At 53.5% G+C, this 19,895-nt stretch overlaps 2 protein-coding genes across 4 annotated transcripts in view; both read left to right on the forward strand.

Annotated features, from left to right (window-relative positions):
• Nucleotides 1-1,205: 1,205 nt before the first annotated feature.
• LOC108928179 (gap junction gamma-1 protein-like) lies at nucleotides 1,206-5,991 on the forward strand. Of its 2 annotated transcripts, XM_029257019.1 has the most exons (4): nucleotides 1,206-1,450; nucleotides 1,626-1,953; nucleotides 4,370-5,558; nucleotides 5,661-5,991. In XM_029257019.1, the coding sequence occupies exons 3-4, from the start codon at nucleotides 4,400-4,402 to the stop codon at nucleotides 5,672-5,674; spliced, it is 1,173 nt and encodes a 390-aa protein (XP_029112852.1). In that variant the 5' UTR covers nucleotides 1,206-1,450; nucleotides 1,626-1,953; nucleotides 4,370-4,399; the 3' UTR covers nucleotides 5,675-5,991. The 2 variants fall into 2 exon arrangements, with proteins under 2 accessions (XP_029112852.1, XP_029112851.1); XM_029257018.1 differs by having other exon boundaries at nucleotides 4,370-5,991.
• Nucleotides 5,992-8,270: 2,279 nt separating this feature from the next.
• LOC108928742 (striated muscle preferentially expressed protein kinase-like) overlaps nucleotides 8,271-19,895 on the forward strand; it is a 48,366-nt gene continuing 36,741 nt past the window's right edge. For both annotated transcript variants that reach the window (XM_029257016.1, XM_029257017.1), the window contains exon 1: nucleotides 8,271-9,472. In XM_029257016.1, the coding sequence (XP_029112849.1) occupies nucleotides 9,067-9,472 (406 nt within the window). In that variant the 5' untranslated portion in view covers nucleotides 8,271-9,066. The remainder of the gene's footprint in view (nucleotides 9,473-19,895) is intronic.

Raw genomic sequence — 19,895 nt, forward strand, 5'->3', positions numbered from 1 at the left:
GGATCGAACCCATGTCCTCTTGCATCCCACCAGGCGCTCTGAGACAGCAGCGCCACTCACTGTGCCGCCACAGTTTGTCTCTGCGGCTTCGTCCGCTTTATGTGTCGTGCAGCACCATGAATAACTAATATATTGGAATGACTTCATCGCACTTCAAACACCTTCACCCTCAGTTTGCATCACTGGGCCTTTCGGTCTCCGGACACACACTCATATACGCGGTCCTCCCCTGCGCGCCACAAAGGTGCGTTTCCACCACCATCCTCACTGTGTGCCTGAAGTGATGTTGAGAAGCCACCAGAAGCAGCGTCTGCAGTTGCCAGTGTGCGCATGACGTCTTGCGCAAGGAAGCGCGTGTTTGCCGCGTCAGCGCTACTCGCACACAGCATCGTGCTCCTCCCACTGTCACACCATTCAGTCCTGCTTTCGAACCTCTTCCGCTCGTTTCCTGGAAACTTGACGAGAAAGATGCACAATGCTCCCCCGTGCCACAACCCCTTGGCGTGGAAAATAGGAGACGCTTTATAGTGTCTGACACTCCTGAGTGGCCCTGCCGTTGTACCCTTGAGCAGAGGCCTAGCGGAGCATTTTGAGCCCTGAGGTAGAGTCAGTACCCGAGGTCTGGAGGACCACGAGGGCTGAACAAGCTTCACTGTTGGCCCAGTGACCATGTGCTCTGTGGTACAACCGTCTATCCATCCTCCTCCATCCCTGAGGCAGCCAGAGGGATGTGGATCACATCCTGGGATCAGGGACCATGTAACAGTTAGCAGGCTCCCCCAAGTGCACTGGCACAGCGGTATTTCACCGCGGCGGGGGGTCCTTCATCTCTCCGTCAGAGCCCCAGAGGCACCGTGTTCCCGGCACAATGTGAACTCCGTTTTTCTCTCTCTCGCAAATCGTGTGACACTTTCTTGCTTTCTAACATCACTTTTACACCGTGGCGAACACGGCGTGCGCGGTAGGCGCGGCTAGCGGAGCCGCTGCGCAGCTGGACATCTCCAGCTGTGGAGAAAGTGAGAAACTGAGTGCTGTTTGGTCAATGTCAGTTTTGTAATGCAGAAGCTGTGAGATCATGTGCTGCTGAAATTGCGCAAGTTTTCCGTTGAAAACGCCTGTTGCCGTGGGCAACGCAAACGTCACTTTTCCAATGTTCCGAGCGGCAGAGGGAAGCGGTGCCGCCTCGTCCCGCTGGTGGACAGGACTGCCTGTGACACACCAGGAGGAATCGGCAGAGAAAGAGCGTACAACCGTGGGTGTCTCTCTCGCTGTCTCTTTCTCTCTCACACACACACGTAGACAGAGGGTGAAATAGAACAGTGTCAGACGAGGCCTCGCAACCCGAGTGACACAATTGTGTGTGTTGCAAATGAGGAGCACATGGCTCACACTCCCAGGGAACTGGTCTCCAAAGACCCCGCCGACACTCCACTGATCACAGTAACTGCAGGTATTAACCCCATTTTCTTCATTTATTTATCATCTTGTTTGTCTCAGTAAAAATGACCCTGCTGTGTAAGTGGGTAAAACAGTGTAACACAGTAAGTTGCTGGGAGAGGAGTGTTAGTTAGTGGTGTAAAAGTGAATCTCTCCGTCTCTCTTCCTCTTCCACCCCCCGCCATAAGTGACACAAGGCGGGTACACCTGGCCTCGTGCTCGTCCCCACTGAGGTTCTTCTCCACTGAGGAAGGAGGAGACCGAGCTGCTGCTTCTCGACTTGGTCATTCCGGGACTGGACCCTCCTCCTGGGGGTGGAGACACGTCGAGACCCCGTTAGTTGTGCGCTATTTAGGAGCCCGAGCAGCGACCGGGTCAAAGAAGGTTTTCGGGACGGGAGATGCGGGACTGCGCGAGGCCCGATTGAACCGAACCGAGAGAACAGAAACCGAGAAGCGGGTGCGGCATCCAGCGTCAGGAGGGCAGAGGTTCGAGAGAAGGAGCGACCGGTGCAACGTGAGTAAAAAGTTCCCTTTTTTTAACCCGTTGGAGCGCAAGTGGACAACGTGGCGGGTCTCGAACCAAACACCGCGTGGAAACATCAGTGTAGGACGTACACTCACACTGTATCACAGTGGCCGCGAGACGCGCCTTCCGACTCTGTCCGTCCTCGGCGGGTTTTATTCGCGAGCGGAGCGATAGTAGTGTTTACCATAATATTTACCGTGTTTCACTGCGGTTTCATGACTTTTTCCGAACCTGGCGCGCTTTGCCTTTTTACTTCTGACCGGTTCAGTGAATCACGCCTGGAAAATGTGTGAAAACGAGGTGAATGTTCCATGAATGTGGTTAAGGGAGCCAAGATCTCACTTTTTCCAGTATGGTAAAGGGTCCGAACCCATCCGAGAGAGTCCGGCTGATGGACAGGTGCCGAAAATCGTGGTTTTAAGACTCGAGTCACACTGAACTCGAAACTGACGAGGGAGGCGAGTTAAGTGCCGTAATATCGGAACGGCTTCAGTCCTCTTTGGGGTTCGAACCCCTGACCACGTGGCGCTGGGTACAGAACCGGGGATTTCTTTAAATGATCTTTAAACTTTTTTTTTTTTTTTTTTTTTTTTTTTTTTTTTTTTTTTTTTGGGTCTAAATTTAACTGGACTCGAGTGTGTGGTTCAGACCACATGTCCAGATGCCCCCGGACACCTCGTTGTCCCTCATCCACCAGCGAGGACTGCAGTGTGGGGAGCAGAAGTGTTTCGGCTTCAGTTTCTGGCTTTTGTCTCAACCTGTTGGGGGGGGTTTTACACTCCGGTGACAGTCACCCCCCCCCTTCCCCCACCCACCCATTTGACAAATCCATAATTGCGTAGGGTCTCGACTCAGACGATGTCCACATGTTAGGCTGCAGTCGCCCGGACCTTCTCCACAGGCGTCGCTCAACTCAAAGAAGTGTTTTGCATCTTCCCAAGATGTGTTTGGGACTCGTTCAGTTCACAGTTGAACCTTGAGCACTAAGCTCAGATGGAATGAGAACCAAACCCAGGAGCTGTACAGACGGGCTTCGAACATCTCGCTTACCCTTCAGGGTCCAGGAATCACCTTGGTGAGAGCAGGATGTTCTTTCATTTGCCTGGTTGATTCTCATCCATCATGGCAGGGGAAGAGCTGCCGGGAGTGACGTTCACCTGGGTTCGGGTGTGCCGGTATGGGCTGAGTTCACGACAACTGGTGGAAGTTGAGGGCGGATGGTGGTGTTTCATTCGATTTCTCATCTTTCACTCACCACTGCACCGAAGTCTTGTCCAGCATGCGTCCTGCTTGGCTTCGCACCCTGTGCTTCCAGGATAGGCTCTGGGTCGCCACGACCCTGTCGCTCGTACCCTGTCTGTCTCGTTCTGCTGAGACGTGACTCCACGGGGGCTTCGCCGCTCGGTTTGGACACGGGGTCGAAGGGCTACCTGTGACCGCATGGGCTCGGCCAGGTGTGCCGATGGTGACGGTTGAGCTCAGAACGCCACTGCTGTGGCAAGAGCGCCACCTGGTGGACAGCGGAGTTTCAGTGGGCCGTTGTGCAACACAGGAAGCCTGATGATGATGACGACGATGATGGTGGTGGTGGAACGAGACCAGCAGAGTGCAGCCTGTGCATCACGGGGACGAACTTCCTTAACGTTCTGCTCTATGGAAACTGGGTACTTGGTTTTATTTACACTGATTTGTCCAGCACTTGGGGGGTGCGGTGGCGCAGCAGGGTGGCCAGGTCCTGCTCTCTGGCAGGTCTGGGGTTCAAGTTCCGCTTAGGGTGCCTTGCGATGGACTGGCGTCCTGTGCTGGGTGTGCCCCCTTGCAACATGTGTTGCTGGGTTAGGCTCCGGTTCGCTGTGACCCTGCTTGGGACGAGTGGTTTCGGACAGTGCGTGCGTGCGTCCGTTCGTCCGTTCGTCCGTCCAACACTTTTCTCAGCTTGGTGTTCAGCTACTTACACTGATTTACCCATTTATACAGCAGCTGTTTTTAAATTGATTCACGGTTCTACAGCAGGAGGACTCAAACCCGGGTCCTTTAAGTGCAAGGCAACTGCGGCACCTGCTGCTCATACCTGGAACTAGTGTGGGATGATCAGGTGGTACCGTCTGGATCGACGCCGTTGTGGACAGCTGTCCTAAAACGTACAGTGACGTGTCCTCGGCTCATGGTTATTTTGCATTGTTTTTACCCTCGCTTCTGTGGTTTTCACACAAAGACACCTGGATGCTGGATTTTCTTTGCCCAAGAGTACAGTGGTGCTTTTTCCCCCCACAGTTCCTTCACTTCAGTCAGAACTTGCAGCCTTCTGGTGCTCAGTTTCGTTAGCTGTGTCGCTGTGTCCTTAGCCGCCGCACCCCCTGCTGGTTAGCGTAGCATCCTGCTGATCTCTGCTCTCCCCCCGCAGCACTGAGAGACTCCCCCCAGCAGAGGCACCATGAGCTGGAGCTTCCTGACGCGGCTGCTGGACGAGCTCGCCAACCACTCCACCTTCGTGGGGAAGATCTGGCTGACGATGCTCATCATCTTCCGCATCGTGCTCACGGTCGTGGGCGGCGAGTCCATCTACCACGACGAACAGAGCAAGTTCATGTGCAACACGGCGCAGCCCGGCTGCGAGAACGTCTGCTATGATGAGTTTGCGCCGCTCTCCCACGTCCGCTTCTGGATCTTCCAGGTGATCATGATCACGACGCCCACCATCATGTACGTGGGCTTCGCCATGCACAAGATTGCCCGCTTGGAGAGCGGCGAGTACCGGCGGCAGGAGCGCTGCCGGGCGCCGCTCATCCGAAGGGCTTATCGCAACTACGAAGAGGTGGATGACGAGTGTGAGGACGACCCCGTGATCGACGAGGAGATGGAGCCCGACGAGAAGGAGAAGGAGAAAGAGGAGGAGGAGCAGCAGAAGACGACGACGAAGGCGGCGACCAAGAGGCACGACGGGCGCCGGCGCATCAAGCGCGACGGCCTCATGAAGGTGTACGTGCTGCAGCTGGTAGCGCGCCTGCTCTTCGAGGTGGGCTTCCTCATCGGCCAGTACCGGCTGTACGGCTTTGAGGTGGCGCCGTCGTACGTGTGCTCGCGCAGCCCCTGCCTCTACACCGTGGACTGCTTCGTGTCGCGGCCCACCGAGAAAACCATCTTCCTGCTCATCATGTACAGTGTCAGCGGTCTCTGCCTGCTGCTCACCGTCCTCGAGATCCTGCACCTGGGCATCAGCGGCGCCCGGGACACCTTCTGCAACGGCGCCGCCCGGCGCCCCCCGCAGGCACGTCCTCGTCCCCGGCCCCCGCTCCCCCGTCAGGCGGCCTCGGCCCCTCTGGGGTACTACGTGGCTCCGAGGAAGGGCCCCGGCGGGAAGCTGCTGCTCGGCGACTTCAAGGAGAGCCCGCTGCACTCCGGGCGCGAGTCGCTGCTGGACGAGGCGTCTTCCCGGGACCTCGAGCGTCTGCGCAGACACCTGCGGCTGGCGGAGCAGCACCCGGACCCGGCGCACCGGCGGGACGGGAGCAGCCCGGAGCGCAACGTCTCCGCTGCCGAGCAGAACCGCCTCAACCTCGCTCAGGAGAAGCAGCGCGCGCCCACCGACAAAGGTCAAAGCGCGTCCGATTTGACGTCGCATTTACCCGGAAGATGAATGTGCTGCTTTTACTCTTTTGGAGGAGGACTGAACTGTGGCCTCTCTCTCCCTGTAGGCGCCCAGCCCTGAACTACCTCTGACCTGACATCTGACTGAGACTAGTGCTGCACAAAAACACCGTGGGGGGACGAGGTGCTTGTCTGTCTGTCTCTTCAGTATTAAGGCTAGAGGAAGAGCACAACTGTAAGAAGCAACATGTGGGTCACCAACCAGGTGCATTATACTGCCCCCAGTGGCCCTTTTGTGTCACTGCACAACGTGTCAGTGGAGCACCGACTGCAGGTGGAACAAACTTGTCTCGCATCCCGAAGGTGGCTGCTGCTTTCATCTTGTCGCCTAGCAACAAAGGGACAACTGACAAATTCGGCGTGTTTACACAAGGAAAACAGAAACCGTTTACATTTCATAGCTGTTCGGGGGGTGGGGTTGCGGATATTTCCACCTGAAAGCAAAGTGTTCAGTTACTTTCCAACATTCCTTTGGGTCCGAAATTCCCAGCATCTGACAGGGTCTCAGAAACGACTGTCCAGCAATGCGCTTCCATATGTAATAGTGATGATGATGATGATTAATGGACGTGAGCTCAGTGACATTAAAATCTTCAGGCTGCCTTTGTCCGCAGAAGCAAAAAACCTGCGATGCTTGAATCTCTGCTTTTCTACATGATTCTTCTCCATGTTTAAATTGTTTAACAGATTACTTGCTGTGTTTCTGACAACCAGCTTTCCTCTATGGTTTAGGGTTAGGGTTAGGGCATCGCGGAGCCCTGTCCCCTCACACAGGGTGCACTGTGCTTCGCTTGAGGTCCTGTGAATGCTTTTAAAAGGGACAACTTTGAGTGTCCAGGCTTCTTGATTTCCCCCCCCCCCCCTCGCCGCCCCTTTGGAAGGTCGTGTGTGTGTGAGACAGATGCAGCGTGATGGTACACGTGATACACTCTGAATGTCTGTGGACAGTTTTAGTCTGAAAAGAACCAAACTACTGAGATCCATCAGATACATTTCCTGTGTGTGTGTGTGTGTGTGTGTGTGTGTGTGTGTGTGTGTATGAGAGAGAGAGAGAGAGAGAGAGGCCAGCAGAGCCGTGATGTTTACGTGGCCACTGGAATCTCATGCGGGAATAGAACCCAACTGCAAAGGCTCTGTCTCAGACACTGGACTGTTACAGAAACACTTCTGCGTTTTAATTTTTACATTTTGTTTTTAATTATTTCTTGTATTTATGATCAGCTTCTCTAACTAAAGATACTGTAAAAGTGTAACATTTCAAGGGCCTGATCAGTTGTCTCAGTCATCTTCATCCATCTTTTCTTTGTGTTTTGTACTGAGAAATACTGAACTTGGAGCGAAAATAAAGATGATTTTCTTTGTTCCCTAAATGGCACCACGTGGGTCGTCCTTCAAGGGTGATGATGGTTCCGGAAGGTGATTCTCCACCTAAGTGCAGGTATTTGAGCACCGTGGCTTGACAGAGTCCTGGAAAGTGTGCTCTTTAAGAAATGAAAGGCAAGGAAATAATCTGAGATGAAGCTGGAAGTTTCTGAAAGCGTCCGCCAGGGGTCAGCAGTTCTCCTTGCGGCCAGATCCCACGGGGGGGTCTTATTGGGAATGGGTGCGAGCGCCACGTAGGTACAAATCACAGCAAGTGACATCTTGTACATCCAAAATGAGAAGCGCTTTATTTGTAACACAACAGTGTCGATTTACTAAATGGGTTCAGCTGTAATGGCGTCGGAAACTTTATTTCACCGACAACAATAGAAATTATAGTAGCTGTAGTACTGTAAGCGATAGTGTTACTGTAGTGAGGCGGCACCTCACGCCCCGCAGCCTCCGAGGCGCCTGGTCCCACACGGAAGATCCATGAACTCCAGAGGTAGAAGCAGATCTGCTTCACGGTGAAACTCGTCTCCCGTAACGTCCGCCGCTGTGACCCCTTAGGCCTCGGTTTTGTGTTCTAGACGTCTTACAAAAACCATCCATCGAATAAACGTTGTCTTCACCTCCCACTCTCAGAAGGACCTGCTGCTTACATACTTGTGATGCTGTTACCATGACGACTGCACCCAGGGAATGGGCTCTTCGGTGGTGAGAAAGAAGGGATCCTTCCCTCACTGTGGACCTGCAGTCAGTCCTCATCCACTGCGGACGGGAGGGGAGGGGAGGGGGGGACAATTAATTTATTCTTCTTCCCAGGGTAATTGACAGTGTGGGCTTTGTGCACTGAGCTGATGACGCTGATGGTTCATTTTTGCTCTACAACTTCGTGGTGAGTACCTGGATCAAGGGAACTACAGCCAGAGCTGGGATTCGAACCTGGGTCCTTCACTGGCAGGGTGGCAACTTTGAGCCTTTGAGCACTACGCCACCTGCTGGCCCAGGTCATTTTCACACGGTCACTGAGGGCTCCCATTTCTTACTTGGACGCTAAGATATGAGTTCTGCGAACAGACCACTGTGACGGTGATGTGACCTCTGAGCCTCTATTTTTGACCCATGAGTCAGCGCTCAGCCCCCCCACACACACACACACACACACACACACACACAGTGTTCCGGTCAGACTTGTTCTCTAAGGGGCTTTTGGGGGAGGGACAAGGTGTCAGTCTGTCCAAGAAATGTGACCTATCAGTGCTCAGCTGTCACACAAGTGCTTGGAGGACTCAGCTTTCACCTCCGTGGGGACCTGGACGGGCAGCGGGAGGCCGCTGGGGTGAGCGAGCGAGTGAGCGAGCGAGGGGTAAAAAAGGACCCTACTTGCACCCGGAACACCTGCTCGAAGAGGAGCAGCGGGGACGCGACGCTGCCGTCGCAAAAACTCTCCGCACACGCTGGACACACTGCGGCTCAGGGCCTCTCAGCCTCCGTCCCCGAACACGGACCCGCAGGGACACGCGGCCCCGGGGCCCTGGGCGGCTCGCTGCACAGATGCTCTAATGCAACTTGATCCGGTGGGAGCTCCTCTAAAAATACCATGGTGCACGAGAGCCTGGCTGGGCTTTAGCTGCTTAATTTCGTAAAGATCACATATTGCGGGCTTTGCTTTTCATTAGTCTAATGGGACTTCCCGGGGTAAGGGGACACAAGCGTTCCGGAATGTTCTGGCAGGAGACACACGAGCGTAATTCATAAGTCGTCCGTAATTTGCACCCAAGCCGTCGAGAAACGTGCCGAACGGCGGCACCGCGATTGTCTGTGGCCCATGTGGCAGGAAGCGCAGCGTTAATGAGATGAGTTTTTTGAGAGCGACACCTCAGGAAGAAGAGCAAAACCCAAACAACAACAACAACAGGAGCAACATCAGAGCGGCGAAAGGCAAATGGACGAGTGACGGCGCGGAGCCGCCGCCCGGCCGACGCGAATAAAAGCGCGAACGTTGCGGACGAGAGTTGCCGGGGGACGCCGACAAGCTGCAGGCGAGAGAGCCGTTTGCGACGGCTTGCAGCCATCGTGGTTTCCGCCATGAGAAAGGCCGAGATGCAGGTGGCGCTGAAGAAGGGCGTTGAGGAGAGGGCAGCAGCGCCCCCTAGTCCCAGGATGCCCGCAAAGCGGGCCAAAATGAACCCGGACGAGGCGTCGTCGCTGTATCCCGGCCCGACGGCACCCTTGTTCATCCGTAAGATGCGCAACGCAGCCGTGGGCGTCGGATGCGATATCCGGCTCAAGGTGGCGGTGGCTGGACACCCGCAGCCCTCGCTCTACTGGTACCACGACGACATCCTGCTGGACACGGCCGGACAGGAGTACGGCGGCCTGTGGATCCGCGACTGCCGGCCCAGCGACGCGGGACTCTACACCTGCGTCGCCAACAACCGCTTGGGCGAAGCCCGCAGCAGCGCTGTGCTCGCTGTCCTCGACCTGGGGGAAGGTAAGACTCGCCGACGGATGGGCGGCGGCAGCTGAGGACACTCGCTGTGGGGTCAACGGTTCGGCACGACCGCTCGCACTCGCTGCTGTGACAGACGACGGCTGTGCCGATTGACCGCTTCTTTGGGCCTCGGACCACGTGTCATTTGCTGTGCTCGGCACAGTTGACGGCCCTCTTTAGAGAGAAGGGGTGGGGCTATTTAAACAGTGGGCGGTCCTTGTACAGAGGAGGTGGGGCTATTTAAACAGTGGGCGGTCCTCAGTACAGAGAGGGTGGGGCTCCTTCCAGTGTTCAGTTCATTCAGTTCACCTTCTTCACACGTTCCGCTGGTTCCGCTCCATTTAATACAAGAGTTCTGGTGCCAAACCCCAGAAGGACATTTTGATTGGAAGCGACACTGAGCTCATTTCTGTCCCTCCTTCGGTAAGATGTGTGACCGTGGCTGTAAACTATGTCTTTGAGAGCCGCTCGCTGGCAATGATGTACTACGGGAACAGGCTAATGTCACCCTGGCGGTCAGCACTCCTCCCCCTGGCCTGGGGTCCCCCCACACAGCTGTCCCATCACTCATGCCCCTGTGCCCTCATATCTCTCCCTCCCCCATCGGTCACCCCCCCCCCCCACCCCCCGTGGTCGGCCATTTTTACCAGGGTATTTATAGCCAGGAATGTACGGGGCCTCAGATATGGGCGCTGCAAACAGGCCTCCGGTTTCACCACAACACATCACTGCTAACTTTAGCGCCACGGTCCTGGTCGCTTGATGCTCGCGGTCACCCTTCCTCCTCCCCCTCTGGGAACGGCTTCTCCGGGCATCACTCTGGAAAGGGGGGGGGGGGGGGCAGTGAACGCTGTATGAACGTCACGTGAACGTGAAGAGGCGACACCACAACCGGGACCATTGACCAGTTTTTCTCAGATTTGGTGGTACTTTCATGTGTAGCCTTGTGGATGAGAACAAGGGCTTTGACCTGCTCTTGTACCATTGAGTGGCTCCATGTGAACTGTGGTGGAAAACACAAGTGCTCTCTGTACATGTCTATAATAATAATAATAATAATAATAATAATAATAATAATAATAATATCACCACCGTGGACGCTGCGGTGGCACAGCACCTGGGTGGTGTGAGAGGACGTGGGTTCGATCCCCGCTCAGTCTGTGTGGAGGTTGCATGTTCTCCCCATGTCTCCGTGGGTTTCCTCCGGGTGCTCTGGTTTCCTCCCACAGTCCAAAGACATGCTGTTCAGGTTCACCCACAGCGTGTGAGTGATCTCAGCTGAGCTGCTGCAGGTATCCAGACGAAGCTCTGTGTTGAGGTCACGACATCAGCCACATCACACGTGTCACTCGAGTTGAAGGTACGAAGCGTAATGTTTGTTCACCTGTTGGAAAGGGCTCTTCTGATCCCAATGCCATCTGCTGTTCCTCCTCTGCCCTCGAACAGGCCTTATTCTTACTGCGATTACCATGTTTCTCTGAGAGTCCCTGCAGTGCAAGGCTCATGTGTCCAGAGGAGCGGCTGTGACCCACACATGGTCTTTCCGCTCCTTTTTACCCACCGGCTGCAGACGCACTGGGGCAAAATGCCCAGATCGACCCTTCGAGAGCAATATTCCTCCGCCGTTCCGCATTTTCGCGATTCACATGCGTCCAACGGTTTTGTGTCCTGTGCTCTTGAAAGCATCTCGTTGGACTTTTATCAGAGATGTTCTTCTTTCATTCTCAGAAGTGAAAAGTGTTTTCATTCACCCAAGAGTTTTCGTCCGGGTCTCTTCGCTTAGGCTGCATGCGTTTCTCACACATCGGCGCCCACACATGACCGCGGCGGACCCAGTGACTCGGAGCAGCCGGGACACTGTGGACTTCATTGCTCGCGACGGATCTTAATGGGCAGGAGAGCAGTTCTCTCTCTCGGTGGTGCGGTCCCACCGAGGACGTCGAGTGATGGTCGCCTTTTCAGCATCACCGAGTTCCGTCTGGGAACCATCATGTGCAGCTTGTGGAACCAGACAAACTGTACAGAGCAACTTCCAACCGCCAATCACTGAGTCAAAGCCTTCATTTAGCTCGTACCTTCGTCCAAGGGTGCTGTCGAGTCTACGTAGAGTCTTTCCAGAAAGTTCTGCGCTCTACTGGTTCAGTGTTCAGTGCTGAATGGGCTCTGTCCACTGTGACTGAGTCCATCCATCTCAACCTTCTCAGCACTCTGGTCACGTGCGGATGCTTAGTAGCAGTACGGCTGTGCTTTACCCATCTTGACCGTGTGAATTCAGGCTAAGTACCTTGATCAAGGGGACAACTGCAGGAGTAGGACTTGATCCCAGGATCCTTCAGACAGTGGATCCACCGGTGCAGCGGGAAGCACCGCAGTATCATCCTGAGTTTCTGAGTAAAGCACAACCGCGTACCCCATTGTCCAAAGCGTCACCTCTGTGGGTCCAGCAGCTCTGTCTCCTCTGTCCCCGTCCAGCAGACGCCGAAGCACACCGACAGAGGGGTGTAAAGCCCGGTGCAGGACTACGGTAATCCTCGGGCATTAGTGACGGCAGCCCAAGCGAGCGCTGAGCTACACCAGAAATAGAGCGTTGGGCTCAGCGGCTCTCAGCGGGACGGCACAGCTGAGGACCTCTGGGTTCCAGTCCCGCTTGCAGAAGCGCGTCGCGCCGCAGTGCGCAAAAGGCGTCTCCACGTTCACGCCTTGGGAAGGAACGGTCGCAGGGAGAGGCGCCATGTTGAGGCAGGAGCTGCTGGACGCGAGGAGGGCTTTGAGAAGCGTCAGGAGGGCCGACACCGCAGCTCCCAGGAAGAAGAAAGTGAGGGGTAAGTGCAGTGTGGTGGCGGGGGGCCTCGAACCTCCCGCTCCAGGCCGGGTTAGGGTCAGGCATTGCCCAGGTGTAAGATCTGAGTTTAACACTTTATAACCCAAATCGTTTGACGCCTGTAGGGAGCTGACGCGATGGTCCACATTCAGCCGCATTTGGTGTACAGAACAGTGTCACGGTACCACGGTAAGCATGGAGTAAAAAATTTGAAGGTGAAACTGTACAGTTACTTGGAGGGATGTGGACACTTCGGCGATGTGTGAAGAGAAGGAGGTGGAAAGAGGAGCGAGATGAAACATTAATACATGTACCTGGTGATACATTAATGGATACAGTACATTCCTGTATGGTAAACACTGTGTCACCAGTGTAAATTTCAGTTGTATTCAATGAGGACGTCCACAGCGGAGTGGGTTATAATGTTTCATGAGGGACACGGCTGGAAGAAACAGCTCTTTACGTGTCCTGTTGTCTGGCTCCTTATTGTTCTGGGTCGCTTCCCACAAGGGAGGGATTCGAACCTGTGATTGACCGGTGGGAAGGCCTCTGCCCGGAGTTCTACCTCCTGCCGTAGTACCAATGATCGAGGTACTTTCACCCTAAACCGATACACCAGGAATACTCTGCAACATAAATGGGTAAATCACAGTAAATGCACTTTTCGAAGTCTCTTTGGACAAAAGTGTCAGGTACGTAAATATACATGTTTGCAGTGATGATGTGACACGGGGGGATCCACACGACAGGGGTGTCGGTCCGTTCCCAAGACGCTGCTCTCTCTGAAGCCTGGTGCCCCACTGAGAGGGACTCCAATCCATTCAGGGACGTGTGTGTGTGTGCGTGCGTGCGTGCGCGCGTGTGCGCGCGCGCAGCTCCTCCTTCCTCTGGCAGCTGAAACATCCTCCAATGAGCAGCCAGTAAACCAGTTAGTTAAGGAACTCATTACCGAGTGTTTCTCAGGGCTCCACAGCTCACATGCGAGCAGTAGGTGGCGCAGTGGTTAGAGCTGCTGTCTTACAGTAGGGAGCACTGAGGTCGAATCCCACCTACTGCAATAGTGCCCTTGGACTGGTACAGTAACAAGCACCCTGCTGTTTAAATGGGTAAATCAGTGTAAATAGCACACAGATGTGTTTTGCGTGTCACCTGTGAGAAAAGTGTTAGTTGAATGAATAATGACAGAAGAAGGCAGGAAGTTGAAGGGGAGTCACTTCCTCCAGCAGGTCCTGAGGCTCTGAGCGACGAGTCACAGGGGCACGTTTCAGAAACCCCCCCACCCTCCAGGGTTAGGCGAACATGCTGAGCGGGGGCTCTTACGGCAGAGCTGAATCCAGGCAGGTACAGCCTTGGCTCCGCCCACCCCTGCTTTAATATTTCACATCACAAGAAAAGAAAACTGTGTTTATGCAGAGTGCCCCCCCCCCCGCCCACTGCCCCCGAGGTGTAACTAGGTCCTAATTTTAGCCCAGTTCCTCAAACTCCTTTTCCTGGCTTGGAAGCCACCAGGTTTACCGCGTTTCCAGCACGTGCAGTTTTGCCACCTTGGAAAAACACACCTCTGAAAAGTGTTTCATTCACCTATTTCTCAGTGTGTGTGTGTGTGTGTGTGTGTGTGTGTGTGTGTGTGTGACACAGTAACATCTTCATTTGTTCTCCTCGGAACAGTAAACTGATGTAATTCATTGCAGAACCGCCAATGCGCTGTTCCTCATGTTCATGTCTCTGAGTGACTCTTTTTTCAAGATACCAACATTTTCTGCTTCATTCATTTCATTAGTGAACTTTCTTCAGCTCTCTGTCCTACTAAGTGTTTGTACAGCAATAATAATAACACTAATACTACTAATTTACAGAGCTGTAATAAATAGATGGATGTCTCCATTACTAGCTTTCAAGGGATCGTGAGCAGATGGTAAAAGAGCTTTTGGAGTTACAAACAAAATGAGTTGTGAACAGTCTTCAGGTCCTGATTATGTCTGAACATTCAAACCCCTGTGAGTGTTCATGTGGTCAAGGGACACAAATGCAGACGGCAAGCAACGGTCCTCGACGCCCCTCGGAAGCCGACCTTTTCTTCGGCACCTTTTCTCACGTTGTCCTCACATTCGAGGACACAGGTAGCGAGGACACGTCTTTCTCATGCCGCGCCTCTGCGTGTCCCCTGAGCTTTTACTGCGCTTCTGTCAGTGAAGGATGAGACACAGGTGATACTGTTAGTCCAGAGCTGAAGTAGCGCCAGGTCCCGGGACTTGTGTTTCTGACGACTGTCCTTCAGCTCCCTGTGCCATGTGGACATGTGACACGAGGACGGACACGTAGGCGTGAACATGGTAACACCACCTCCTCCGTTACCTTGCATTTGCAGGACTGAGAGTGGACAACAGTAACAGAGCAGTCTGGTCTGGTCTGGTCTGGTCTGGGGGGGGGCGGGGAAACGATGACTGTCACATGGGGCCCTGAGGGGGGAAGGACCGATCTGAAATGGGAGAGAAAGGACAACAGACAGAAACTGAGACATGAATACACACAGACATAAGGAGAATGGTGATGCACAGAGGTGCACGTGGCACAGCGGGTAGCACTGGTGCCTCTCCGCTTTGGGCTGCCCGTTTAGATATGGGTTTGAATCCAACTCAGTCTGTGCAGAGTTTGCATGGTATCTCAGGGTCTTCATGGGTCTCGTCTAAGTGCTCTGGTTTCCTCCCACTGTCCAAAGACACTTGTGTTCTGCACTGCCCTGCTAGTGGTACTTTCTAAGGTGTAATGGCAAGAGCACAGCTTGTAGTGTGGTGGTTAGAGCTACTGCCTTTGGATCCAAAAGGTTGCAGGTTCAATCCCCACTTCTGGCTGTAGTTCCCTTGAACAAGGTACTTACCCTGAATTACTGCAGTAAAAATTACCAAGCTGTATAAATGGGTAAATAGCTGTAAGCTTGTAGTAATTCTAACCTTAATGCTGTAAGAGGCTTTGGAGAAAAGTGTCAACTAAATGGATAAATGTAAGAGGACCTGTGATGGTTGAATTCCATTGTCATTGCATCTCCCTTGTACTTGTTACAACTCATACTCTGTAATCAAAGGTCCTTGGTTTGAATCCCCCTTGATTCCCCCTTACCCTGCTGTATAAATGAGTAAATTGCTGTAAGTAGCTCAACAATTTAAGTTACTTTGGAGAAAAGTATCAAATGAATAATAATGATGATAAAGAATATATCCATGCTACACTGTCATAGGAAAAAAAGTGTGATTTTGTGCTTAATGACTCAGTCAGGACTGTGTGTGTGTGTGTGTGTGTGTGTGTGTGTGTCCAGGTGGTGGGAAGCTGAAGCTCAGGTCTTCTGCATGTATGGATCTCCATGATTCACACATGTGAACGTGAACCGTTGTAGTGAGGCAGAGGTGCTGTGGGAGGCACTGGCATTCGGGCTCCCAATCGGCATTGAGAAATGACACAGGACTCATATTTGGCGAGTGCGGGTTCGAACCCGTCGCCGCGGCTGAGCGGCGTGTCACCGAAGGCAGAGATATTGATCCAGGATCGGCAATCGATGGCCCTTAGTGGCGGGGCTCCTCGGCTGAAGCTGCAGTCAGAGTCTTTCCAGTGGGAAAGAGGCAAGTGGAGCAGCTCTTAGTCTGTGTGTGTGTGTGTGTGTGTGTGAGTGAGAGAGTGTTTGCAGGCATGTGGGGCGGTTAATGAACTGAGAGCACTGAGTGGTGAGAGGGCTGACTCACTCCTCTCTGTCTGAGGGCCGAGAGCATCTCTCTCTCCCGCTTTCTCTCCTCTCTCCCTCGCTCGCTCTCTCCTTCTCTCCCCCCCTTCCTTCCTCTCTCTCTCTCTCTCTCTCTCTCTCTCTCTCTCTCTCTCTCTCTCTCTCTCTCTCTCTCTCTCTCTCTGTCTATCTCTCTCTCCCCATCACTCTTCCAGCCGCTGGTGTCTCCTCAGAGAACTCTCCATCTCTGCCTCTCTCTCCAGACCGTCTCTCTGTCTGACCTCTCACTCGCTCGCCGTCATGTTGCCGTCGCCGACACGTTGTTTGGGTGGGATGCCGAGTCTCCGGGGTCCCTGGGAGGCTGGAGGCAGCGTCCGCTGCTGAGGCGCGTTGTGCTCTTTGCTCGCCGCGGCAACCCGGAACGCCCGCCGCCCGCCTGCGCTCTCGCTCTCTTCCACAGCTCCTCCGAGGTGATCTCACAGCAGCGCGGAGAGGAAGAAGAAGAAGAAGAAGAGAAGAAGAAGAAGGAGAAGAAAAAGAAGAGCTCTTTGCTCCCTGTTGTGCTTTGCTGCGAGACGTTCTCCCTCGGTCCATCGGTGCCGCTCTGAACGCGGACAGACGCTGTGATGGTGGAGGTGCAGCGACGGGGGGGCACTTACCTGCAGCCCTGACAGGTGAGCCTGTGCTCCTCAGAGAGCATCACCTGAGCTCCACGACAGAGCCGGGGCTGCAGGTAGAGCTGGCGCCCGGCACAGCCATGAAGAAGATCTGGTCAAAGAAGCGGTTCCAGGTCAGTGCGCTTCTTGTTGACCTTTAACCTTTTGCTGCGCGCGTGTGTGTGTGTGAGCAGGGACCAGGTGGACGGAACCTTGCTGGTCCTGGAGGTGTTTCACTTGCACATGCCGTGGAATTGTGTCCCAGCAGGAGTTGCGTTACCGATACACTTTGGCGGAAGCTCCGCCCACTGACATCACTGCCTGCCCACGTCGCGTTCGTACACTTTTCCGCAGGGCAACTCACACCGATTTTCCCCTTTATACAGCCAGCTCATTTTTTTACTGTGCTAGTTTAGGGTAAATGCTTTGACCAAGGGTACTACAGCAGGAAGTGGGATTCAAACCCATGTCCTTCAAGTGTAAGGTAGCAGTTTTAGCCACTGCACCACCTGCTGGCCATGTTTACTCATTCATGTATTGATTTGAATGAGGCTTTTCTCCATAGTGACTGCCAGTGTTAAGGATCATTTTTACTGTATCACTTCAGGTCAAGTACCGCAATCAAGGGCTTATTGCTCTTTTCTGAGATTTTGTGGTAAAATATGGAATCACAGTATTCTCTTCAAGTGGGGACGGTGGTGCCAGGTGCTCCTCTGTAGCTGGACTCCATTTACCCTACTGTGTGCCACTGCTCCAGGCTCCTGAGACAAACACACACACACACACACACACACACACACGTGTACAATACTATGTTCCCCGGACGCTCCATTTGTGCACTTAGAGGCGGTCAGTGTGGACTGACCTGTGGTCCTGCTCAGCTGGACAACACACCTGCAGCACTGACATACGCCTGAGATTCACAAAGATGTTTTAAAAACATCTTATGAATGTGACACTTCTCTCGAAAGTGACTTACTCTGATTTATCATTTTATACAGCAGGGTAAGTACCTTGCTCAAGGGTACAAGAGCAGGAGGGCGGATTCGAACCCGGGCTCTTGAGCTAAAGGCAGCAGTGACAGCCTTCCCACCACGTTCAATCCGTTTGGACAGAGACAGGAATCGGCTGAGAGTTTGTGTAACTTTTACCGCGGTTTCACCTCAGCTGGTTCCTCTTTACCTTCCATGACACGAGAACAAACCGAGGAAGACGAGAAGACGCCAGACTCAGACAGACTTCCAGACTCTCCCCAGACACGTCACGCTTACGCTTTTCGGGTGACGGCGCTGCCGGTATCGTCATGGTTACATATGTTGAAAGGGACCGTAGTGAAGGAGCAGCGGGGATGATGGGAAAGGGAGATGAGTGGACCCGTCTCCGTGGCGACCGAACGACGGCAGCAGGAAGCGGCTGGGAAACAAACGGAGATCCGTCGTCGGCGCCGGTCGGGCAGGAACCTCCAGTAGAACCTGTGTGGAGCTGGAGTATGAACACACTTCAGGCATCAATACATTTATGGGCTATTTAATGCTGCTCTTATTTTTGGTTGTATTACTAGAACAAATCAAAAGTACTCTTACATTTCGAGGGGAAATGTTATTTTTATGTGGATTTTGGGGAAAAAAAAGCGTTTTTAGAGCAGCTTCCAAAGCTAAATCGGGCGAAACTATGAATAAATGAAACGTGCGAGAGGCTCGTGTGCGTCAGGTTCCACCGAACGAAAGAGCCGCCGCAGCGGAACAGCAGGGAAAGGTGTGCCATGGGATGGGCCAGCAGTGCCGGGTTCGAGCGATGGTGCCCGCTGGCCACTGGGTGCGACACGGCTGAGACACGTTTGCGCCGAACTCGTCTCCCCGACAAACACGTCGGCTCAGGGACTTTGCCTCTTCGTTCACTTATTCCACTGCATTTACCTCCAGTGGTTCCGCTGACACCTTTACCAGCCCGACGCCACACTTCTCCGCACTGAAACGGGCTCCGTCTCGGGACTCGAACCGACATCCTCCAGGTCGTTAGTCACAAATTCACAAGTAGCGTCATTTACCCCCCACCGACGTTGGTGAACACAGCCAGGACCACAAATCTGTTTGCAACTCATTTTGTTTGTAACTCCAAAGGCCCCTTTTCTCCTGAGCCTCGATCAATGAAAGTTAATGGTGCCGGCGGCTGCTCATTTATTCCCTGGTTCGGCTGTAGCTGCAGAACTTCGTAGCCTTTTCTAAGGACCCACCCAGGAATGTCCAGAATGTCCAGAAATACTGTATTATTTGGAGAAAATGTTGCACTGAACTTATTTCCCTGAAATCTGATTCCTTCCACACTGACTTGCCACATGCAGCAACGTGTTTGTTTAGGGCTTTTATTTGGTTAAATAATAATATTTTCAAAGCAAGCTTGTGCTCCATGGACCCCCCGAAGCCCATCCGCAGGCCCCTGAGGGCATCACGGTGCTCAGGTTAAAAGTTGCTGCTGCTGGGTCACTTCAGAATTAAGAGTAATCTGAAATTCTGTCCAAAGTCCCGTTCAGTGCCGATCGTCAACCGATTCGTCCCGCAAAAAGGCACAACGTTCCTCATCCTGTCATTGATCACAGAGTCTCAGCAACAGCAGACAGGAGCTGCGAACACTGCGGAAGCGAGTTGAATTAAAGCGGTCCCACATCGTCACTTTGTGCTGCTACGGAAGAACATTCCAGAAAGTAGATAAGTGAAGGAAAATATTGTCTCGTGCGTCTTTTTATCGGTCACTCAGAACATGTCCTGCAGTACTCAGAGTAAAAGAGCGTCCGTTCCAAGCGCCTCGTTCTCTTATCGTGCTTTGGACCGCAGGCGTTTCCCTTCTTTCCCTTGGCATCGGATAACCTGGAGGTGTTGGTTCACGTCGGGGCAGACGCCGCGTGCAGATCTCCGCGGCGTCTGGGCCTGGAGGCTCTCGGCTGATAACGCTGTCTGGACACGTCTCGGAGGAGAGCGGACAGTAAACGGACGTGTCAAGGTCCTTCCCATCTCCTGCTGAAGAAATGTTTCAACTGGATGTCTTACCTTTCAGACGTTTTACTCCGTTTACCACGTGAGGTCGTGGGGGGTCTCTTGTCGGCGGGTCTTTATTGTCCGTAATGTCCTCTTTGTGTGTTTTGTCTCTTGGATCCACTTTGTTCCACTGTCACTAACGCACCTCTGTTTTCTCTCCTTCCAGAAAAGCGGACATTCTAGTCGCGCATTCGGACGTTTT

Source organism: Scleropages formosus, chromosome 12 (genome assembly GCF_900964775.1).
Source record: "Scleropages formosus chromosome 12, fSclFor1.1, whole genome shotgun sequence".
NCBI classification, from domain to species: domain Eukaryota; kingdom Metazoa; phylum Chordata; class Actinopteri; order Osteoglossiformes; family Osteoglossidae; genus Scleropages; species Scleropages formosus.

What these genes read in the sequence shown, in the direction of transcription:
- LOC108928179 (XM_029257018.1), top strand. Translation starts at nt 4,400, where the DNA reads ATGAGCTGGAGCTTCCTGACGCGGCTGCTGGACGAGCTCGCCAACCAC.